Source organism: Engystomops pustulosus, chromosome 1 (assembly GCF_040894005.1).
Source record: "Engystomops pustulosus chromosome 1, aEngPut4.maternal, whole genome shotgun sequence".
Lineage (NCBI taxonomy): Eukaryota > Metazoa > Chordata > Amphibia > Anura > Leptodactylidae > Engystomops > Engystomops pustulosus.
In genome coordinates, this window is record NC_092411.1 from 305,346,415 (window position 1) to 305,366,383 (window position 19,969).

The 19,969-nt window shown below is 52.9% G+C and overlaps 2 protein-coding genes across 3 annotated transcripts in view; both read right to left on the reverse strand.

Moving 5' to 3' along the window:
* Positions 1-7,717: 7,717 nt before the first annotated feature.
* Positions 7,718-8,659, reverse strand: LOC140134124 (olfactory receptor 51G2-like). Its single transcript, XM_072154766.1, has one exon. The coding sequence runs from the start codon at positions 8,657-8,659 to the stop codon at positions 7,718-7,720; it is 942 nt and encodes a 313-aa protein (XP_072010867.1).
* Positions 8,660-19,177: 10,518 nt separating this feature from the next.
* LOC140085003 (uncharacterized) overlaps positions 19,178-19,969 on the reverse strand; it is an 85,184-nt gene continuing 84,392 nt past the window's right edge. For both annotated transcript variants that reach the window (XM_072126500.1, XM_072126502.1), the window contains exon 7: positions 19,178-19,716. The gene's annotated coding sequence lies outside the window, so the exon portion shown is untranslated. The remainder of the gene's footprint in view (positions 19,717-19,969) is intronic.

The window sequence follows — 19,969 nt, forward strand, 5'->3', positions numbered from 1 at the left end:
GCCCCGGTAGCCGCATAAGTAAATTAACATATATAAGTAATAAAAGTTTATAAAACAGTGCGGGGACGTGAGGATTAGCCCTTAAAAGGGCTATCCTCACGTCCCATTGATTCACCTACCACCCGATCTACCTTTATAGGTAGATTTGTGGTGGTAGGTGCCCTTTAAAGACCTCCTAGAGAGGCGATCAGTCTCCCTAACATGTAGAGGGCGCTTTTCACAACTACCACCTTGCCTATGCATTGGCCGGGGTGTTGCAGATGCAGCAGTGCAGAGAGTGATATATGTTCTGCCCCTACACAGCAGCCCTAAGGGATCGGCCTTGGTGCAGCTCCCCTGCTCCCTCTTCTTCCCCTCCGTGTAGCTGCAGCTCTCCTGCTCCCTCTTCTTCCCCTCCGTGTAGCTGCAGCTCCCCCGCTCCCTCTTCTTCCTCTCCATGTATCTGCAGGTCCCTGCTCCCTCTTCTTCCCCTCCGTGTATCTGCAGGTCCCTGCTCCCTCTACTTCCCCTCCATATAACTGCAGCTCCCCTGCTCCCTCTTCTTCCCCTCCGTGTAGCTGCAGGTCCCTGCTCCCTCTTCTTCCCCTCCGTGTAGCTGCAGGTCCCTGCTCCCTCTTCTTCCCCTCCGTGTAGCTGCAGGTCCCTGCTCCCTCTTCTTCCCCTCCGTGTAGCTGCAGGTCCCTGCTCCCTCTTCTTCCCCTCCGTGTAGCTGCAGGTCCCTGCTCCCTCTTCTTCCCCTCCGTGTATCTGCAGGTCCCTGCTCCCTCTACTTCCCCTCCATATAACTGCAGCTCCCCTGCTCCCTCTTCTTCCCCTCCGTGTAGCTGCAGGTCCCTGCTCCCTCTTCTTCCCCTCCGTGTAGCTGCAGGTCCCTTCTCCCTCTTCTTCCCCTCCGTGTAGCTGCAGGTCCCTGCTCCCTCTTCTTCCCCTCCGTGTAGCTGCAGGTCCCTGCTCCCTCTTCTTCCCCTCCGTGTAGCTGCAGGTCCCTGCTCCCTCTTCTTCCCCTCCGTGTAGCTGCAGGTCCCTGCTCCCTCTTCTTCCCCTCCGTGTAGCTGCAGGTCCCTGCTCCCTCTTCTTCCCCTCCGTGTAGCTGCAGGTCCCTGCTCCCTCTTCTTCCCCTCCGTGTAGCTGCAGGTCCCTGCTCCCTCTTCTTCCCCTCCGTGTAGCTGCAGGTCCCTGCTCCCTCTTCTTCCCCTCCGTGTAGCTGCAGGTCCCTGCTCCCTCTTCTTCCCCTCCGTGTAGCTGCAGGTCCCTGCTCCCTCTTCTTCCCCTCCGTGTAGCTGCAGGTCCCTGCTCCCTCTTCTTCCCCTCCGTGTAGCTGCAGGTCCCTGCTCCCTCTTCTTCCCCTCCGTGTAGCTGCAGGTCCCTGCTCCCTCTTCTTCCCCTCCGTGTAGCTGCAGGTCCCTGCTCCCTCTTCTTCCCCTCCGTGTAGCTGCAGGTCCCTGCTCCCTCTTCTTCCCCTCCGTGTAGCTGCAGGTCCCTGCTCCCTCCTCCTCCTCTTTGAACAATTAAAGTTAAATACGTCACTTTTTCCCATAGACCCCCCCCCCCAACGCTCTGATATTTTGCTATTTTGTTTTTATTTTACCAGATTTGTCTTAACCCCTTGAGGACTCAACCCTTTTTCATTTTTGCGTTTCCATTTTTCACTCCCCACTTTCAAAATTCCTTTATAACTTTTTCTTCTCCCGTGTGGAGAGCTGCGGCCTGTTGTCCTTCCTAGTAAGGGTATTAAATATTCCAGGCCATGTACTGGGAAGCGGGAAGGAAAATTCCAAATGTGTTTCTTACGTCTTTTACTGCGCGCTCCATAGGATTCCCCCCCCCCCCTCTATTAATTGGTTTGGTCCAATCACAGCAATGGGAAATCTTATACAGTTCTTATTATGTTTCAGTAGATTTTAAAGAAATGTAAATCTTGATCCATATTCTGCTGCACTACAATATGGAAGTACATGGAGATTTTGCACATGATCTGTCACAATGTGCCATTGGAATATTGTAACCCCCAGGCTGTCATGGCAACTTATTATTGCTCCCTGATGACATCCCGTTACATGCCGACAGCAGCTTTGCCAGTGGAATGTAAAGGGTTAACAGCCGTGATTGGTGCCAGCAACAATTGTGGGTGTTTTCTGCATTTTGCAGCAAACTCTAAGTGTCCAGAAAGAGGCATGATGTCCAGGATGTGGTTTGGGTCGTGGCCAGGGTGTGTCTAAAGCCACAGCAGAAAAGTTGGGAGGTATGGATGTGTGAGGGTCAGAGTTTTCTGGCCTGCAGTCTGCTCATGTGGTGGATCTGGTCTAGGTCTGGAGATGTCTGAGGGGCAGATGGTCAGAGTTGTCTGGCCTGCAGTCTACTCATGTGGTGGATCTGGTCTGGGTCTGGAGATGTCTGAGGGGCAGATGGTCAGAGTTGTCTGGCCTGCAGTCTGCTCATGTGGTGGATGTCTGGGTCTGGAGATGTCTAGGGGCAGATGGTCAGAGTTGTCTGGCCTGCAGACTGCTCATGTGGTGGATGTCTGGGTCTGGAGATGTCTGAGGGGCAGATGGTCAGAGTTGTCTGGCCTGCAGTATGCTCATGTGGTGGATCTGGTCTAGGTCTGGAGATGTCTGAGGGGCAGATGGTCAGAGTTGTCTGGCCTGCAGTCTGCTCATGTGGTGAATGGCTGGGTCTGGAGATGTCTAGGGGCAGATGGTCAGAGTTGTCTGGCCTGCAGTCTGCTCATGTGGTGGATGTCTGGGTCTGGAGATGTCTGAGGGGCAGATGGTCAGAGTTGCATGGCCTGCAGTCTGCTCATGTGATGGATCTGGTCTAGGTCTGGAGATGTCTGAGGGGCAGATGGTCAGAGTTGTCTGGCCTGCAGTCTGCTCATGTGGTGGATGTCTAGGTCTGGAGATGTCTGAGGGGCAGATGGTCAGAGTTGTCTGGCCTGCAGTCTACTCATGTGGTGGATCTGGTCTGGGTCTGGAGATGTCTGAGGGGCAGATGGTCAGAGTTGTCTGGCCTGCAGTCTACTCATGTGGTGGATCTGGTCTGGGTCTGGAGATGTCTAGGGGCAGATGGTCAGAGTTGCCTGGCCTGCAGTCTGCTCATGTGGTGGATGTCTAGGTCTGGAGATGTCTGAGGGGCAGATGGTCAGAGTTGTCTGGTCTGCAGTCTGCTCATGTGGTGGATGTCTGGGTCTGGAGATGTCTAGGGGCAGATGGTCAGAGTTGTCTGGCCTGCAGTCTGCTCATGTGGTGGATCTGGTCTAGGTCTGGAGATGTATGAGGACCAGATGGTCAGAGTTGTCTGGCCTGCAGTCTGCTCATGTGGTGGATCTGGTCTAGGTCTGGAGATGTATGAGGACCAGATGGTCAGAGTTGTCTGGCCTGCAGTCTGCTCATGTGGTGGATGTCTGGGTCTGGAGATGTCTGAGGGCCAGATGGTCAGAGTTGCCTGGCCTGCAGTCTGCTCATGTGGTGGATGTCTGGAGATGTCTGAGGGGCAGATGGTCAGACTTGTCTGGCCTGCAGTCTGCTCATGTGGTGGATGTCTGGAGATGTCTAGGGGCAGATGGTCAGAGTTGTCTGGCCTGCAGTCTGCTCATGTGGTGGATGTCTAGGTCTGGAGATGTATGAGGACCAGATGGTCAGAGTTGTCTGGCCTGCAGTCTGCTCATGTGGTGGATGTCTAGGTCTGGAGATGTCTGGGGGCAGATGGTCAGAGTTGTCTGGCCTGCAGTCTACTCATGTGGTGGATCTGGTCTAGGTCTGGAGATGTCTAGGGGCAGATGGTCAGAGTTGTCTGGCCTGCAGTCTGCTCATGTGGTGGATGTCTGGGTCTGGAGATGTCTGAGGGCCAGATGGTCAGAGTTGCCTGGCCTGCAGTCTGCTCATGTGGTGGATGTCTGGGTCTGGAGATGTCTAGGGGCAGATGGTCAGAGTTGTCTGGCCTGCAGTCTGCTCATGTGGTGAATGGCTGGGTCTGGAGATGTCTGAGGGGTAGATGGTCAGAGTTGTCTGGCCTGCAGTCTGCTCATGTGGTGAATGGCTGGGTCTGGAGATGTCTAGGGGCAGATGGTCAGAGTTGTCTGGCCTGCAGTCTGCTCATGTGGTGGATGTCTGGGTCTGGAGATGTCTGAGGGGCAGATGGTCAGAGTTGTCTGGCCTGCAGTCTGCTCATGTGGTGAATGGCTGGGTCTGGAGATGTCTAGGGGCAGATGGTCAGAGTTGTCTGGCCTGCAGTCTGCTCATGTGGTGGATGTCTGGGTCTGGAGATGTCTGAGGGGCAGATGGTCAGAGTTGTCTGGCCTGCAGTCTGCTCATGTGGTGGATGTCTGGGTCTGGAGATGTCTGAGGGGTAGATGGTCAGAGTTGTCTGATCTGCAGTCTGCTCATGTGGTGGATCTGGTCTAGGTCTGGAGATGTCTGAGGGGCAGATGGTCAGAGTTGTCTGATCTGCAGTCTGCTCATGTGGTGGATCTGGTCTGGGTCTGGAGATGTCTAGGGGCAGATGGTCAGAGTTGCCTGGCCTGCAGTCTGCTCATGTGGTGAATGGCTGGGTCTGGAGATGTCTAGGGGCAGATGGTCAGAGTTGTCTGGCCTGCAGTCTGCTCATGTGGTGGATGTCTGGGTCTGGAGATGTCTGAGGGGTAGATGGTCAGTGTTGTCTGATTTGCAGTCTGCTCATGTGGTGGATGTCTGGGTCTGGAGATGTCTAGGGGCTGATGGTCAGAATTGTCTGGACTGCAGTCTGCTCATGTGGTGGATGTCTGGGTCTGGAGATGTCTGAGGGGCAGATGGTCAGAGTTGTCTGGCCTGCAGTCTGCTCATGTGGTGGATGTCTGGGTCTGGAGATGTCTAGGGGCTGATGGTCAGAGTTGTCTGGCCTGCAGTCTGCTCATGTGGTGCTTCTGGTCTGGGTCTGGAGATTTCTAGGGGCAGATGGTCAGAGTTGTCTGGCCTACAGTCTGCTCATGTGGTGGATCTGGTCTAGGTCTGGAGATGTCTAGGGGCAGATGGTCAGAGTTGTCTGGCCTGCAGTCTGCTCATGTGGTGGATGTCTGGGTCTGGAGATGTCTAGGGGCAGATGGTCAGAGTTGTCTGGCCTGCAGTCTGCTCATGTGGTGGATCTGGTCTAGGTCTGGAGATGTCTAGGGGCAGATGGTCAGAGTTGTCTGGCCTGCAGTCTGCTCATGTGGTGGATGTCTGGGTCTGGAGATGTATGAGGACCAGATGGTCAGAGTTGTCTGGCCTGCAGTCTGCTCATGTGGTGGATGTCTGGGTCTGGAGATGTCTAGGGGCTGATGGTCAGAGTTGTCTGGCCTGCAGTCTGCTCATGTGGTGGATCTGGTCTAGGTCTGGAGATGTCTGAGGGGCAGATGGTCAGAGTTGTCTGGTCTGCAGTCTGCTCATGTGGTGGATGTCTGGGTCTGGAGATGTCTAGGGGCTGATGGTCAGAGTTGTCTGGCCTGCAGTCTGCTCATGTGGTGGATGTCTAGGTCTGGAGATGTCTGAGGGCCAGATGGTCAGAGTTGTCTGGCCTGCAGTCTGCTCATGTGATGGATCTGGTCTAGGTCTGGAGATGTCTGAGGGCCAGATGGTCAGAGTTGTCTGGCCTGCAGTCTGCTCATGTGGTGGATGTCTGGGTCTGGAGATGTCTGAGGGGCAGATGGTCAGAGTTGTCTGGCCTGCAGTCTGCTCATGTGGTGGATGTCTGGGTCTGGAGATGTCTAGGGGCTGATGGTCAGAGTTGTCTGGCCTACAGTCTGCTCATGTGGTGGATGTCTAGGTCTGGAGATGTCTGAGGGGCAGATGGTCAGAGTTGTCTGGTCTGCAGTCTGCTCATGTGGTGGATGTCTGGAGATGTCTGAGGGGCAGATGGTCAGAGTTGTCTGGCCTGCAGTATGCTCATGTGGTGGATCTGGTCTAGGTCTGGAGATGTCTAGGGGCAGATGGTCAGAGTTGTCTGGCCTGCAGTCTGCTCATGTGGTGGATCTGGTCTAGGTCTGGAGATGTCTAGGGGCAGATGGTCAGAGTTGTCTGGCCTGCAGACTGCTCATGTTGTGGATTTCTGGGTCTGGAGATGTCTGAGGGGCAGATGGTCAGAGTTGCCTGGCCTGCAGTCTCCTCATGTGGTGGTTCTGGTCTAGGTCTGGAGATTTCTAGGGGCAGATGGTCAGAGTTGTCTGGTCTGCAGTCTGCTCATGTGGTGGATCTGGTCTCGGTCTGGAGATGTCTGAGGGGCAGATGGTCAGAGTTGTCCAGTCTGTAGTCTGCTCATGTGGTGGATGTCCGGGTCTTGAGATGTCTAGGGGCAGATGGTCAGAGTTGTCCAGTCTGTAGTCTGCTCATGTGGTGGATGTCCGGGTCTGGAGATGTCTAGGGGCAGATGGGCAGAGTTGTCTGGCCTGCAGTCTGCTCATGTGGTGGATGTCTAGGTCTGGAGATGTCTGAGGGCCACATGGTCAGAGTTGTCTGGCCTGCAGTCTGCTCATGTGGTGGATGTCTAGGTCTGGAGATGTCTGAGGGCCAGATGGTCAGAGTTGTCTGGCCTGCAGTCTGCTCATGTGGTGGATGTCTAGGTCTGGAGATGTCTGAGGGCCAGATGGTCAGAGTTGTCTGGCCTGCAGTCTGCTCATGTGGTGGATCTGGTCTAGGTCTGGAGATTTCTAGCGGCTGATGGTCAGAATTGTCTGGCCTGCAGTCTGCTCATGTGGTGCTTCTGGTCTGGGTCTGGAGATTTCTAGGGGCAGATGGTCAGAGTTGTCTGGCCTACAGTCTGCTCATGTGGTGGATCTGGTCTAGGTCTGGAGATGTCTAGGGGCAGATGGTCAGAGTTGTCTGGCCTGCAGTCTACTCATGTGGTGGATGTCTAGGTCTGGAGATGTCTGAGGGGCAGATGGTCAGAGTTGTCTGGCCTGCAGTCTGCTCATGTGGTGGATCTGGTCTAGGTCTGGAGATGTCTGAGGGGCAGATGGTCAGAGTTGTCTGGCCTACAGTCTGCTCATGTGGTGGATGTCTAGGTCTGGAGATGTCTGAGGGGCAGATGGTCAGAGTTGTCTGGTCTGCAGTCTGCTCATGTGGTGGATGTCTGGAGATGTCTGAGGGGCAGATGGTCAGAGTTGTCTGGCCTGCAGTCTGCTCATGTGGTGGATCTGGTCTAGGTCTGGAGATGTCTAGGGGCAGATGGTCAGAGTTGTCTGGCCTGCAGTCTGCTCATGTGGTGGTTCTGGTCTAGGTCTGGAGATGTCTAGGGGCAGATGGTCAGAGTTGTCTGGCCTGCAGTCTGCTTATGTGGTGGATCTGGTCTCGGTCTGGAGATGTCTGAGGGGCAGATGGTCAGAGTTGTCCAGTCTGTAGTCTGCTCATGTGGTGGATGTCCGGGTCTGGAGATGTCTAGGGGCAGATGGGCAGAGTTGTCTGGCCTGCAGTCTGCTCATGTGGTAGTTCTGGTCTAGGTCTGGAGATGTTTGAGGGGCAGATGATCAGAGTTGTCTGGCCTGCAGTCTGCTCATGTGGTGGTTCTGGTCTAGGTCTGGAGATGTATGAGGGGCAGATGGGCAGAGTTGTCTGGCCTTCAGGCTGCTCATGTGGTGGATGTCCGGGTCTGGAGATGTCTGAGGGGCAGATGGTCAGAGTTGTCTGGCCTGCAGTCTGCTCATGTGGTGGATCTGGTCTAGGTCTGGAGATGTCTAGGGGCAGAATGCTGGTGGTGCGATGCATGGAGCCGGTCACTGGATGGCACGTTGTGCTCTCTGGATCAGGCGCTGGTAGATGCATTTAGTCTTCATGCCATACACGATGGGATTCATTGCTGGTGGTAACAAGAAGTGCAGATAGGCCAGGGGGACATGTATAAAGGGGTTCCGGTTATCTCCAAATCTGTTAATCATGGACAGACTGATCATGGGGCTGTAGAATAATAGGACTACAACAATATGAGACACACAGCGGTGGAAGACTTTATAACGCTCGGAGGCTGAGGCCAGGCCACACACAGCCCTCAGAATGAAGATGTAGGAAAGAGTGATGAGAAGGGCATCCAGGCCCATGGTGGATAAAACTGCAAATACACTGTACACACTATGGGCTGATAGCTGCGAGCAGATGAGCCTCGAGACATCTGGGTGGAGGCAGAAGGCATGGGACAGTGTGTGACCTCTACACAGACTGGAGCCACGCAACATCAACGGGATTGGAAAAATGACAGCCACTGCCCGGCAAACCATGAGCAGCCCCAACCTGCTGGTGAGGTCCCTGGTGAGAAGAGACGAGTAGCGCAGAGGATTGCAGATGGCCACAAGTCTGTCATAGGCCATGGTCAGAAGGACAGAAGATTCCATGACGGACAAGGAGTGGATGAAGAACATCTGGAGGAGACATGGGGGTAGATGAAGCCTCAGAAACTGCAGGCAGAAGACTCCTACCACTGTGGGAAGCGTGGCCAGGGACAAGCCCATGTCTGTGAGGGCCAACATGGAGACCAGGTCATACATTGGCGTCTGCAGAGACTCATCCGTCCTAATGATGAAGAACAAGATGCTGTTCCCAATCAAGGACATCAAGTAGAGGACACAGACTGCGAGCAATATCCAGGGGTAGAAGTCCTCCAGACCCGGAATCCCCACCAAGGTCAGGACTTGGCCACTATCCGTAGTGTTCACTGAGGACATATTTCTGCGGGACACAATTACACCGACCGTTAATACAAATCAAGGACTTTATCACTTTATAGACAAAAAACATAAATGAAAGAGTCAGTGCTGGTCGTGTCACCACAATAATATCATCCTCCAGCCTCTGATGTCATCCATCTCCCTCTGTGATGTCATCCTCCAGCAGCTGTGATGTCATCCATCTGCCTCTGTGATGTCATCCATCTGCCTCTGTGATGTCATCCATCTGCCTCTGTGATGTCATCCATCTGCCTCTGTGATGTCATCCATCTGCCTCTGTGATGTCATACTCCAGCCTCTGATGTCATCCTCCAGCCTCTGATGTCATCCTTCTGCCTCTGTGATGTCATCCTCCAGCAGCTGTGATGTCATCCATCTGCCTCTGTGATGTCATCCGAGATGGAGATCCTCTGTGATGTCATTCTCTGGCTGCTGTGATGTCATCCATCTCCCTCTGTGATGTCATCCATCTCCCTCTGGGGGGAGACACATGCAGGATATCGGGCGCAGGATCTTAGTGACTCCCCGCACAGCGCATTATACACGGACAATGCACTTACATGCACCAGGAAGAAGAAGGTGAGCTCCGGGGACCTGAGCGGGGAAGCGACACATGCAGGATATCGGGCGCAGGATCTAAGTGACTCCCCGCACAGCGCATTATACACGGACAATGCACTTACATGCACCAGGAAGAAGAAGGTGAACTCCAGGGACCTGAGCAGGGAAGCGACACAAGCAGGGTATCGGATGCACGATCTAAGTGACTCCCCGCACAGCGCATTATACACAGACAATGCACTTATATGCACCAGGAAGAAGAAGGTGAACTCCGGGGACCTGAGCGGGGAAGCCACACATGCAGGATATCGGGTGCAGCATCTTAGTGACTCCCCGCACAGCACATTATACACGGACAATGCACTTACATGCACCAGGAAGAAGAGGGTGAACTCCGGGGACCTGAGCGGGGAAGCGACACATGCAGGATATCGGGCGCAGGATCTAAGTGACTCCCCGCACAGCACATTATACACGGACAATGCACTTACATGCACCAGGAAGAAGAAGGTGAACTCCAGGGACCTGAGCGGGGAAGTGACACATGCAGGATATCGGGTGCAGGATCTTAGTGACTCCCCGCACAGCGCATTATACACGGACAATGCACTTACATGCACCAGGAAGAAGAAGGTGAACTCCAGGGACCTGAGCGGGGAAGCGACGCATGCAGGATATCGGATGCACGATCTTAGTGACTCCCTGCACAGCGCATTATACACGGACAATGCACTTACATGCACCAGGAAGAAGAAGGTGAACTCCAGGGACCTGAGCGGGGAAGCGACACATGCAGGATATCGGGTGCAGGATCTTAGTGACTCCCTGCACAGCGCATTATACACGGACAATGCACTTACATGCACCAGGAAGAAGAAGGTGAACTCCGGGGACCTGAGCGGGGAAGCGACACATGCAGGATATCGGGCGCAGGATCTTAGTGACTCCCCGCACAGAGCATTATACACTGACAATGCACTTATATGCACCAGGAAGAAGAAGGTGAACTCCGGGGACCTGAGCGGGGAAGCGACACATGCAGGATATAGGGCGCAGGATCTTAGTGACTCCCCGCACAGCGCATTATACACGGACAATGCACTTACATGCACCAGGAAGAAGAAGGTGAACTCCGGGGACCTGAGCGGGGAAGTGACACATGCAGGATATCGGGCGCAGGATCTTAGTGACTCCCCGCACAGAGCATTATACACTGACAATGCACTTACATGCACCAGGAAGAAGAAGGTGAACTCCGGGGACCTGAGCGGGGAAGCCACACATGGAGGATATCGGGCGCAGGATCTTAGTGACTCCCCGCACAGCGCATTATACAAGGACAATGCACTTACATACACCAGGAAGAAGAAGGTGAACTCCGGGGACCTGAGCGGGGAAGCCACACATGCAGGATATCGGGCGCAGGATCTTAGTGACTCCCCGCACAGCGCATTATACAAGGACAATGCACTTACATACACCAGGAAGAAGAAGGTGAACTCCGGGGACCTGAGCGGGGAAGCGACACATGCAGGATATCGGGTGCAGGATCTTAGTGACTCCCAGCACAGCGCATTATACACAGACAATGCACTTATATGGACCAGGAAGAAGAAGGTGAACTCCGGGGACCTGAGTGGGGAAGTGACACATGCAGGATATCGGGCGCACGATCTTAGTGACTCCCCGCACAGTGCATTATACACGGACAATGCACTTACATGCACCAGGAAGAAGAAGGTGAACTCCAGGGACCTGAGCGGGGAAGTGACACATGCAGGATATCGGGCGCAGGATCTTAGTGACTCTCCACACAGCGCATTATACACGGACAATGCACTTACATGCACCAGGAAGAAGAAGGTGAACTCCGGGGACCTGAGCAGGGAAATGACACATGCAGGATATCGGGCGCACGATCTTAGTGACTCCCCGCACAGTGCATTATACACGGACAATGCACTTACATGCACCAGGAAGAAGAAGGTGAACTCCAGGGACCTGAGCGGGGAAGTGACACATGCAGGATATCGGGTGCAGGATCTTAGTGACTCACCGCACAGCGCATTATACACGGACAATGCACTTACATGCACCAGGAAGAAGAAGGTGAACTCCAGGGACCTGAGCGGGGAAGCGACACATGCAGGATATCGGGTGCACGATCTTAGTGACTCCCTGCACAGCGCATTATACACGGACAATGCACTTACATGCACCAGGAAGAAGAAGGTGAACTCCAGGGACCTGAGCGGGGAAGCGACACATGCAGGATATCGGGTGCAGGATCTTAGTGACTCCCTGCACAGCGCATTATACACGGACAATGCACTTACATGCACCAGGAAGAAGAAGGTGAACTCCGGGGACCTGAGCGGGGAAGCGACACATGCAGGATATCGGGTGCAGGATCTTAGTGACTCCCTGCACAGCGCATTATACACGGACAATGCACTTACATGCACCAGGAAGAAGAAGGTGAACTCCGGGGACCTGAGCGGGGAAGCGACACATGCAGGATATCGGGCGCAGGATCTTAGTGACTCCCTGCACAGTGCATAATACACGGACAATGCACTTACATACACCAGGAAGAAGAAGGTGAACTCCAGGGACCTGAGCGGGGAAGCGACACATGCAGGATATCGGGTGCAGGATCTTAGTGACTCCCTGCACAGCGCATTATACACGGACAATGCACTTACATGCACCAGGAAGAAGGTGAACTCCAGGGACCTGAGCGGGGAAGCGACACATGCAGGATATCGGGGGCAGGATCTTAGTGACTCCCCGCACAGCGCATTATACACGGACAATGCACTTACATGCACCAGGAAATAGGTGAACTCCAGGGACCTGAGCGGGGAAGTGACACATGCAGGATATCGGGTGCAGGATCTTAGTGACTCCCCGCACAGCGCATTATACACGGACAATGCACTTACATGCACCAGGAAGAAGAAGGTGAACTCCGGGGACCTGAGCGGGGAAGCGACACAAGCAGGGTATCGGATGCACGATCTTAGTGACTCCCTGCACAGCGCATTATACATGGACAATGCACTTACATGCACCAGGAAGAAGAATTAGAACTCCATGGACCTGAGCGGGGAAGCGACACATGCAGGATATCGGGTGCAGGATCTTAGTGACTCCCTGCACAGCGCATTATACACAGACAATGCACTTACATGCACCAGGAAGAAGAAGGTGAACTCCGGGGACCTGAGCGGGGAAGCGACACATGCAGGATATCGGGTGCAGGATCTTAGTGACTCCCTGCACAGCGCATTATACACGGACAATGCACTTACATGCACCAGGAAGAAGAAGGTGAACTCCGGGGACCTGAGCGGGGAAGCGACACATGCAGGATATCGGGTGCAGGATCTTAGTGACTCCCCGCACAGCGCATTATACACGGACAATGCACTTACATGCACCAGGAAGAAGAAGGTGAACTCCGGGGACCTGAGCGGGGAAGCGACACATGCAGGATATCGGGCGCAGGATCTTAGTGACTCCCTGCACAGTGCATTATACACGGACAATGCACTTACATACACCAGGAAGAAGAAGGTGAACTCCAGGGACCTGAGCGGGGAAGCGACACATGCAGGATATCGGGGGCAGGATATTAGTGACTCCCCGCACAGCGCATTATACACGGACAATGCACTTACATGCACCAGGAAGAAGAAGGTGAACTCCGGGGACCTGAGCGGGGAAGCGACACATGCAGGATATCGGGTGCAGGATCTTTAGTGACTCCCCGCACAGCGCATTATACACGGACAATGCACTTACATGCACCAGGAAGAAGAAGGTGAACTCCAGGGACCTGAGCAGGGAAGCGACACAAGCAAGGTATCGGATGCACGATCTAAGTGACTCCCCGCACAGCGCATTATACACAGACAATGCACTTACATGCACCAGGAAGAAGAAGGTGAACTCCGGGGACCTGAGCGGGGAAGCCACACATGCAGGATATCGGGTGCAGCATCTTAGTGACTCCCCGCACAGCACATTATACACGGACAATGCACTTACATGCACCAGGAAGAAGAGGGTGAACTCCGGGGACCTGAGCGGGGAAGCGACACATGCAGGATATCGGGCGCAGGATCTAAGTGACTCCCCGCACAGCACATTATACACGGACAATGCACTTACATGCACCAGGAAGAAGAAGGTGAACTCCAGGGACCTGAGCGGGGAAGCGACGCATGCAGGATATCGGATGCACGATCTTAGTGACTCCCTGCACAGCGCATTATACACGGACAATGCACTTACATGCACCAGGAAGAAGAAGGTGAACTCCAGGGACCTGAGCGGGGAAGCGACACATGCAGGATATCGGGTGCAGGATCTTAGTGACTCCCTGCACAGCGCATTATACACGGACAATGCACTTACATGCACCAGGAAGAAGAAGGTGAACTCCGGGGACCTGAGCGGGGAAGCGACACATGCAGGATATCGGGCGCAGGATCTTAGTGACTCCCCGCACAGAGCATTATACACTGACAATGCACTTACATGCACCAGGAAGAAGAAGGTGAACTCCGGGGACCTGAGCGGGGAAGCCACACATGGAGGTTATCGGGCGCAGGATCTTAGTGACTCCCCGCACAGCGCATTATACAAGGACAATGCACTTACATACACCAGGAAGAAGAAGGTGAACTCCGGGGACCTGAGCGGGGAAGCGACACATGCAGGATATCGGGCGCAGGATCTTAGTGACTCCCCGCACAGCGCATTATACAAGGACAATGCACTTACATACACCAGGAAGAAGAAGGTGAACTCCGGGGACCTGAGCGGGGAAGCGACACATGCAGGATATCGGTTGCAGGATCTTAGTGACTCCCAGCACAGCGCATTATACACAGACAATGCACTTATATGGACCAGGAAGAAGAAGGTGAACTCCGGGGACCTGAGCGGGGAAGTGACACATGCAGGATATCGGGCGCAGGATCTTAGTGACTCTCCACACAGCGCATTATACACGGACAATGCACTTACATGCACCAGGAAGAAGAAGGTGAACTCCGGGGACCTGAGCGGGGAAGCGACACATGCAGGATATCGGGGGCAGGATCTTAGTGACTCCCCGCACAGCGCATTATACACGGACAATGCACTTACATGCACCAGGAAGAAGAAGGTGAACTCCAGGGACCTGAGCGGGGAAGCGACACATGCAGGATATCGGGTGCAGGATCTTAGTGACTCACTGCACAGCGCATTATACACGGACAATGCACTTACATGCACCAGGAAGAAGAAGGTGAACTCCGGGGACCTGAGCGGGGAAGCGACACATGCAGGATATCGGGCGCAGGATCTTAGTGACTCCCTGCACAGTGCATAATACACGGACAATGCACTTACATACACCAGGAAGAAGAAGGTGAACTCCAGGGACCTGAGCGGGGAAGCGACACATGCAGGATATCGGGTGCAGGATCTTAGTGACTCCCTGCACAGCGCATTATACACGGACAATGCACTTACATGCACCAGGAAGAAGAAGGTGAACTCCAGGGACCTGAGCGGGGAAGTGACACATGCAGGATATCGGGTGCAGGATCTTAGTGACTCCCCGCACAGCGCATTATACACGGACAATGCACTTACATGCACCAGGAAGAAGATGAACTCCAGGGACCTGAGCGGGGAAGTGACACATGCAGGATATCGGGTGCAGGATCTTAGTGACTCCCCGCACAGCGCATTATACACGGACAATGCACTTACATGCACCAGGAAGAAGAAGGTGAACTCCGGGGACCTGAGCGGGGAAGCGACACAAGCAGGGTATCGGATGCACGATCTTAGTGACTCCCTGCACAGCGCATTATACACGGACAATGCACTTACATGCACCAGGAAGAAGAAGGTGAACTCCGGGGACCTGAGCAGGAAAGTGACACATGCAGGATATCGGGTGCAGGATCTTAGTGACTCCCTGCACAGCGCATTATACACGGACAATGCACTTACATGCACCAGGAAGAAGAATTAGAACTCCAGGGACCTGAGCGGGGAAGCGACACATGCAGGATATCAGGTGCAGGATCTTAGTGACTCCCTGCACAGCGCATTATACACGGACAATGCACTTACATGCACCAGGAAGAAGAATTAGAACTCCAGGGACCTGAGCGGGGAAGCGACACATGCAGGATATCGGGTGCAGGATCTTAGTGACTCCCTGCACAGCGCATTATACACGGACAATGCACTTACATGCACCAGGAAGAAGAAGGTGAACTCCGGGGACCTGAGCGGGGAAGCGACACATGCAGGATATCGGGTGCAGGATCTTAGTGACTCCCCGCACAGCGCATTATACACGGACAATGCACTTACATGCACCAGGAAGAAGAAGGTGAACTCCGGGGACCTGAGCGGGGAAGCGACACATGCAGGATATCGGGTGCAGGATCTTAGTGACTCCCCGCACAGCGCATTATACACGGACAATGCACTTACATGCACCAGGAAGAAGAAGGTGAACTCCGGGGACCTGAGCGGGGAAGCGACACATGCAGGATATCGGGCGCAGGATCTTAGTGACTCCCTGCACAGCGCATTATACACGGACAATGCACTTACATGCACCAGGAAGAAGAAGGTGAACTCCGGGGACCTGAGCGGGGAAGCGACACATGCAGGATATCGGGTGCAGGATCTTAGTGACTCCCCGCACAGCGCATTATACACGGACAATGCACTTTCATGCACCAGGAAGAAGAAGGTGAACTCCGGGGACCTGAGCGGGGAAGTGGCACATGCAGGATATCAGGCGCAGGATCTTAGTGACTCCCTGCACAGCGCATTATATATGGACAATGCACTTACATGCATCAGGAAGAAGAAGGTGAACTCCGGGGACCTGAGCGGGGAAGCGACACATGCAGGATATAGGGAGCAGGATCTTAGTGACTCCCTGCACAGCGCATTATACACAGACAATGCACTTACATGCACCAGGAAGAAGAAGGTGAACTCCGGGGACCTGAGCAGGGAAGCGAAACATGCAGGATATCGGGTGCACGATCTTAGTGACTCCCCGCACAGTGCATTATACACGGACAATGCACTTACATGCACCAGGAAGAAGAAGGTGAACTCCAGGGACCTGAGCAGGGAAGCGAAACATGCAGGATATCGGGTGCACGATATTAGTGACTCCCCGCACAGCGCATTATACACGGACAATGCACTTACATGCACCAGGAAGAAGAAGGTGAACTCCAGGGACCTGAGCAGGGAAGCGACACATGCAGGATATCGGGTGCAGGATCTTAGTGACTCCCCGCACAGCGCATTATACACGGACAATGCACTTACATGCACCAGGAAGAAGAAGGTGAACTCCGGGGACCTGAGCAGGGAAGTGACACATGCAGGATATCGGGTGCACGATATTAGTGACTCCCCGCACAGTGCATTATACACGGACAATGCACTTACATGCACCAGGAAGAAGAAGGTGAACTCCGGGGACCTGAGCGGGGAAGTGACACATGCAGGATATCGGGTGCAGGATCTTAGTGACTCCCCGCACAGCGCATTACACACGGACAATGCACTTACATGCACCAGGAAGAAGAAGGTGAACTCCAGGGACCTGAGCGGGGAAGCGACACATGCAGGATATCGGGCGCAGGATCTTAGTGACTCCCCGCACAGCGCATTATATACGGACAATGCACTTACATGCACCAGGAAGAAGAAGGTGAACTCCAGGGACCTGAGCGGGGAAGCGACACATGCAGGATATCGGGTGCACGATATTAGTGACTCGTGGCAGACAAAGCACGAGGGGAGTGAAACATGACGGGTAAGTAAATGTGCCCTATTGTTCTTTGAAGGTTTGGGTGTCGGAGCAGATCCTTCTCAAGCGCCTTATCTGGCTGTATGGAATATTCTGGATTATTACTTCTATAATCCAGGTAACTGTTCGCATCTATGTTTTAAAAAAAAATGTTTTGGTGGTAAATGTGTTACGTCCTACTATGAGGTCTAGGAATTACTTACAGGAGGCCCCAACAATAAAAAATGTACTAGCCCCCAGCACCCCGAAACAGGATGAGGCACAAACCCCGGCGCCTCTGCTGTGAGGTAATAAGGACCTCGGATACATCACATAACAGCAGAGAAGCCGCCAATTCCTGATCCATCTCATTGAATGTCCATGTGGCCTCCAGGACGAAGGAAGGAAGGACCTCCCAGGACCCCGCTGCAGAGTCCTCCAAGGACCTGGAACATTGGACGTAGAAACATAAGGGAAGGGGAAACATTCCCATCATCCGATTCATCACATCAGATTCGGAGAACTAAAGAAGAAGGAAATCTATTGGATATATAGACGGAGACAATCCTCACCTAAACATCCATCACAGCGAGATCCCTTGTCTCACATTCCCCGAGCTGCTCCAATCATTCTCCTAACCAGTATAAATACTTCCTACTCCACCTAAAATACAGGGACACGGGTCACCGGGCTCACCCAAAGTATCACCAGACTTTGCTTTATATTCTTGGACCATTACGGCTTCCGTAGCTCCTTAGATCTCATCCCCCCACCTGACGCATTACGGCAATTTGCCTTTCTATTTTTATCCCATAGGGGCTTCCGTAGCCCCGGTGACCCTCCAGTCATTACTGAGTGGTTACATGAATGAGCACTACTACAAATCATGTTCTCGTTTACATCCAGACGTCATGAGACGCAATATCTACCCCACTCTCGCGCCACAAACAGCAGCTGATAATCCGTACGTGTTATACCCAGTCCGGGGCTTATTAATAAAGAAACAGAATTATGAAAAAGAGTGAATTCCACTGATTGGCTCCGTGAATAACCCTGAAGCCTCTGTACCTACCGGCTCTGTACCGGCTCTGTACCTACCGGCTATGTACCGGCTCTGTACAACCCAAAAAGGTGAGCACATCATCAGCAAAATACAATATTTCAGCCCAGATTGGCTTCACACATGTAGCGCCCGTATCGTCTGTCTACTTACCTCACAAGGTGATATTGTACATTTTCGTGTTGGTTTTGGACAAGGATCTTGATTCCAGGGCCTGTGGCTGGAGACGTAGTCTGGAGGGTTATTTATCAGTCCCTTCCATCTCCATTCACCTCAGCTCATTAGTAATTATTCTAATTATCTGCCATCCCCAGGGTGGAGAGAGGAACATAAGTGGTGGCATCTCCAGAGGTTTCTCGTCTCTGAAGTGTCTGCAATGCCTTGTGTTTACCTATTATCCAGAATTACATGTCATGGTCATACACGGAGCGCCCCCTACATGTGACCTGTGGAGTAGGTCACTTCTGTGCTAGCCGTGGTCCAGAGGAGCATGACCCTATTTCTGACATTGAGTGGAGATGCGGGGTTCATGCTCGGCCGATCACTTCACCAACCAGTGAGATCCCTGTTCTCTTGAGACCTCGGGGTCCTATTTGTGTGATCTGGGGGGCTCCCCTGAACCAATCTCTTACCAATCAACTCCGATCGTGTGGATACAACACTCTTAAGGGTAAACATAAATGTAGGCCCTAAAAAGGGCCACTAATCTGAGTGAGGTTATACTGTCCCCCTCTCTCAGCAGCCGCCTGGCGCTGGATGTCACGGTTCAGCCTCTAAGTATTTTCCTTCAGCAATGGTCGGTCAGAACAGTGACTGGTATTGTGCCATCTTGTCCCTGACTCTTCTCTCCCCGTGGTGACCCCAATACTGGACATTACCCTAAGCCTTTCTTCTGGCTATTCTTACTGGTGAGCCCACATCTCCATGACGTGGGGACATCTTGAGGAGCCTCTCTCCATGTTGTCCTGGTTATCTCAGGTTCCGATGTAGCTGAGATCTCCAGGTCATGTTCAGTAGTGTCTGGGGATATAACATACACAGATCTATGTACATCGAGGAGTTTATTATGAGTTTATACAATGAGAAGGCGGAGACATCCACTAATCATATAACTAACGAGCAGTGACGGGGCTACAAGGACAACCCTGCGAGAACCAGACAATAACAGGAACGTCCACCATGATATTGTGGCCGCCAATCTCAGTGGCTTTCATGGGGTCAATGGACTTTAGCCCTTTAGGATTTCCACAGAAACATTTAACAATATTCTTGTATATTTGGAGGTAACATCTTCAGAAGCGATTATTTATAATAACTGAGCCACTGATGATAGAGACAGTAATAAGTTACAGAACAAAACCATTTGGAAGAGCTAGGACGTCAATTAAATAATGAAGTATAGCAGAAAGCTCATGTAGAGGAGATGGTTGGACCCGCTGGACCTCCGAGCAGTCCTATAGGCCCTCACTCCATTCATAGAGGCTCAGAACTTGAGATCCCATTCACCAGCTGCTTGGACTTCATAGACGGAGCAGGTCACTTCCATCACATTGTGGTTCACCATGATCTTCCAATGATACGAGAGATACTCAAAATCTGAGAAGAAAATAAGAGGCGAGTTGCATCAGACTTTGTAAAAGCTCAACTATTTCTTCACACCCCAGAAGTCGACTAGGGCTCAAATCTCAACAAATCTATGCGATCCAGGTCTCCCATAATTATGTGATGGGCTGATGATCCACCTAAGGAGGAAGTATTACTAAGAGCAGTAGAACAAACGCCCAGATGAGCAAGATCCAGTATGAGGAGTACAACCTACTACCGATGTCCTACTAACACACTTACTAAA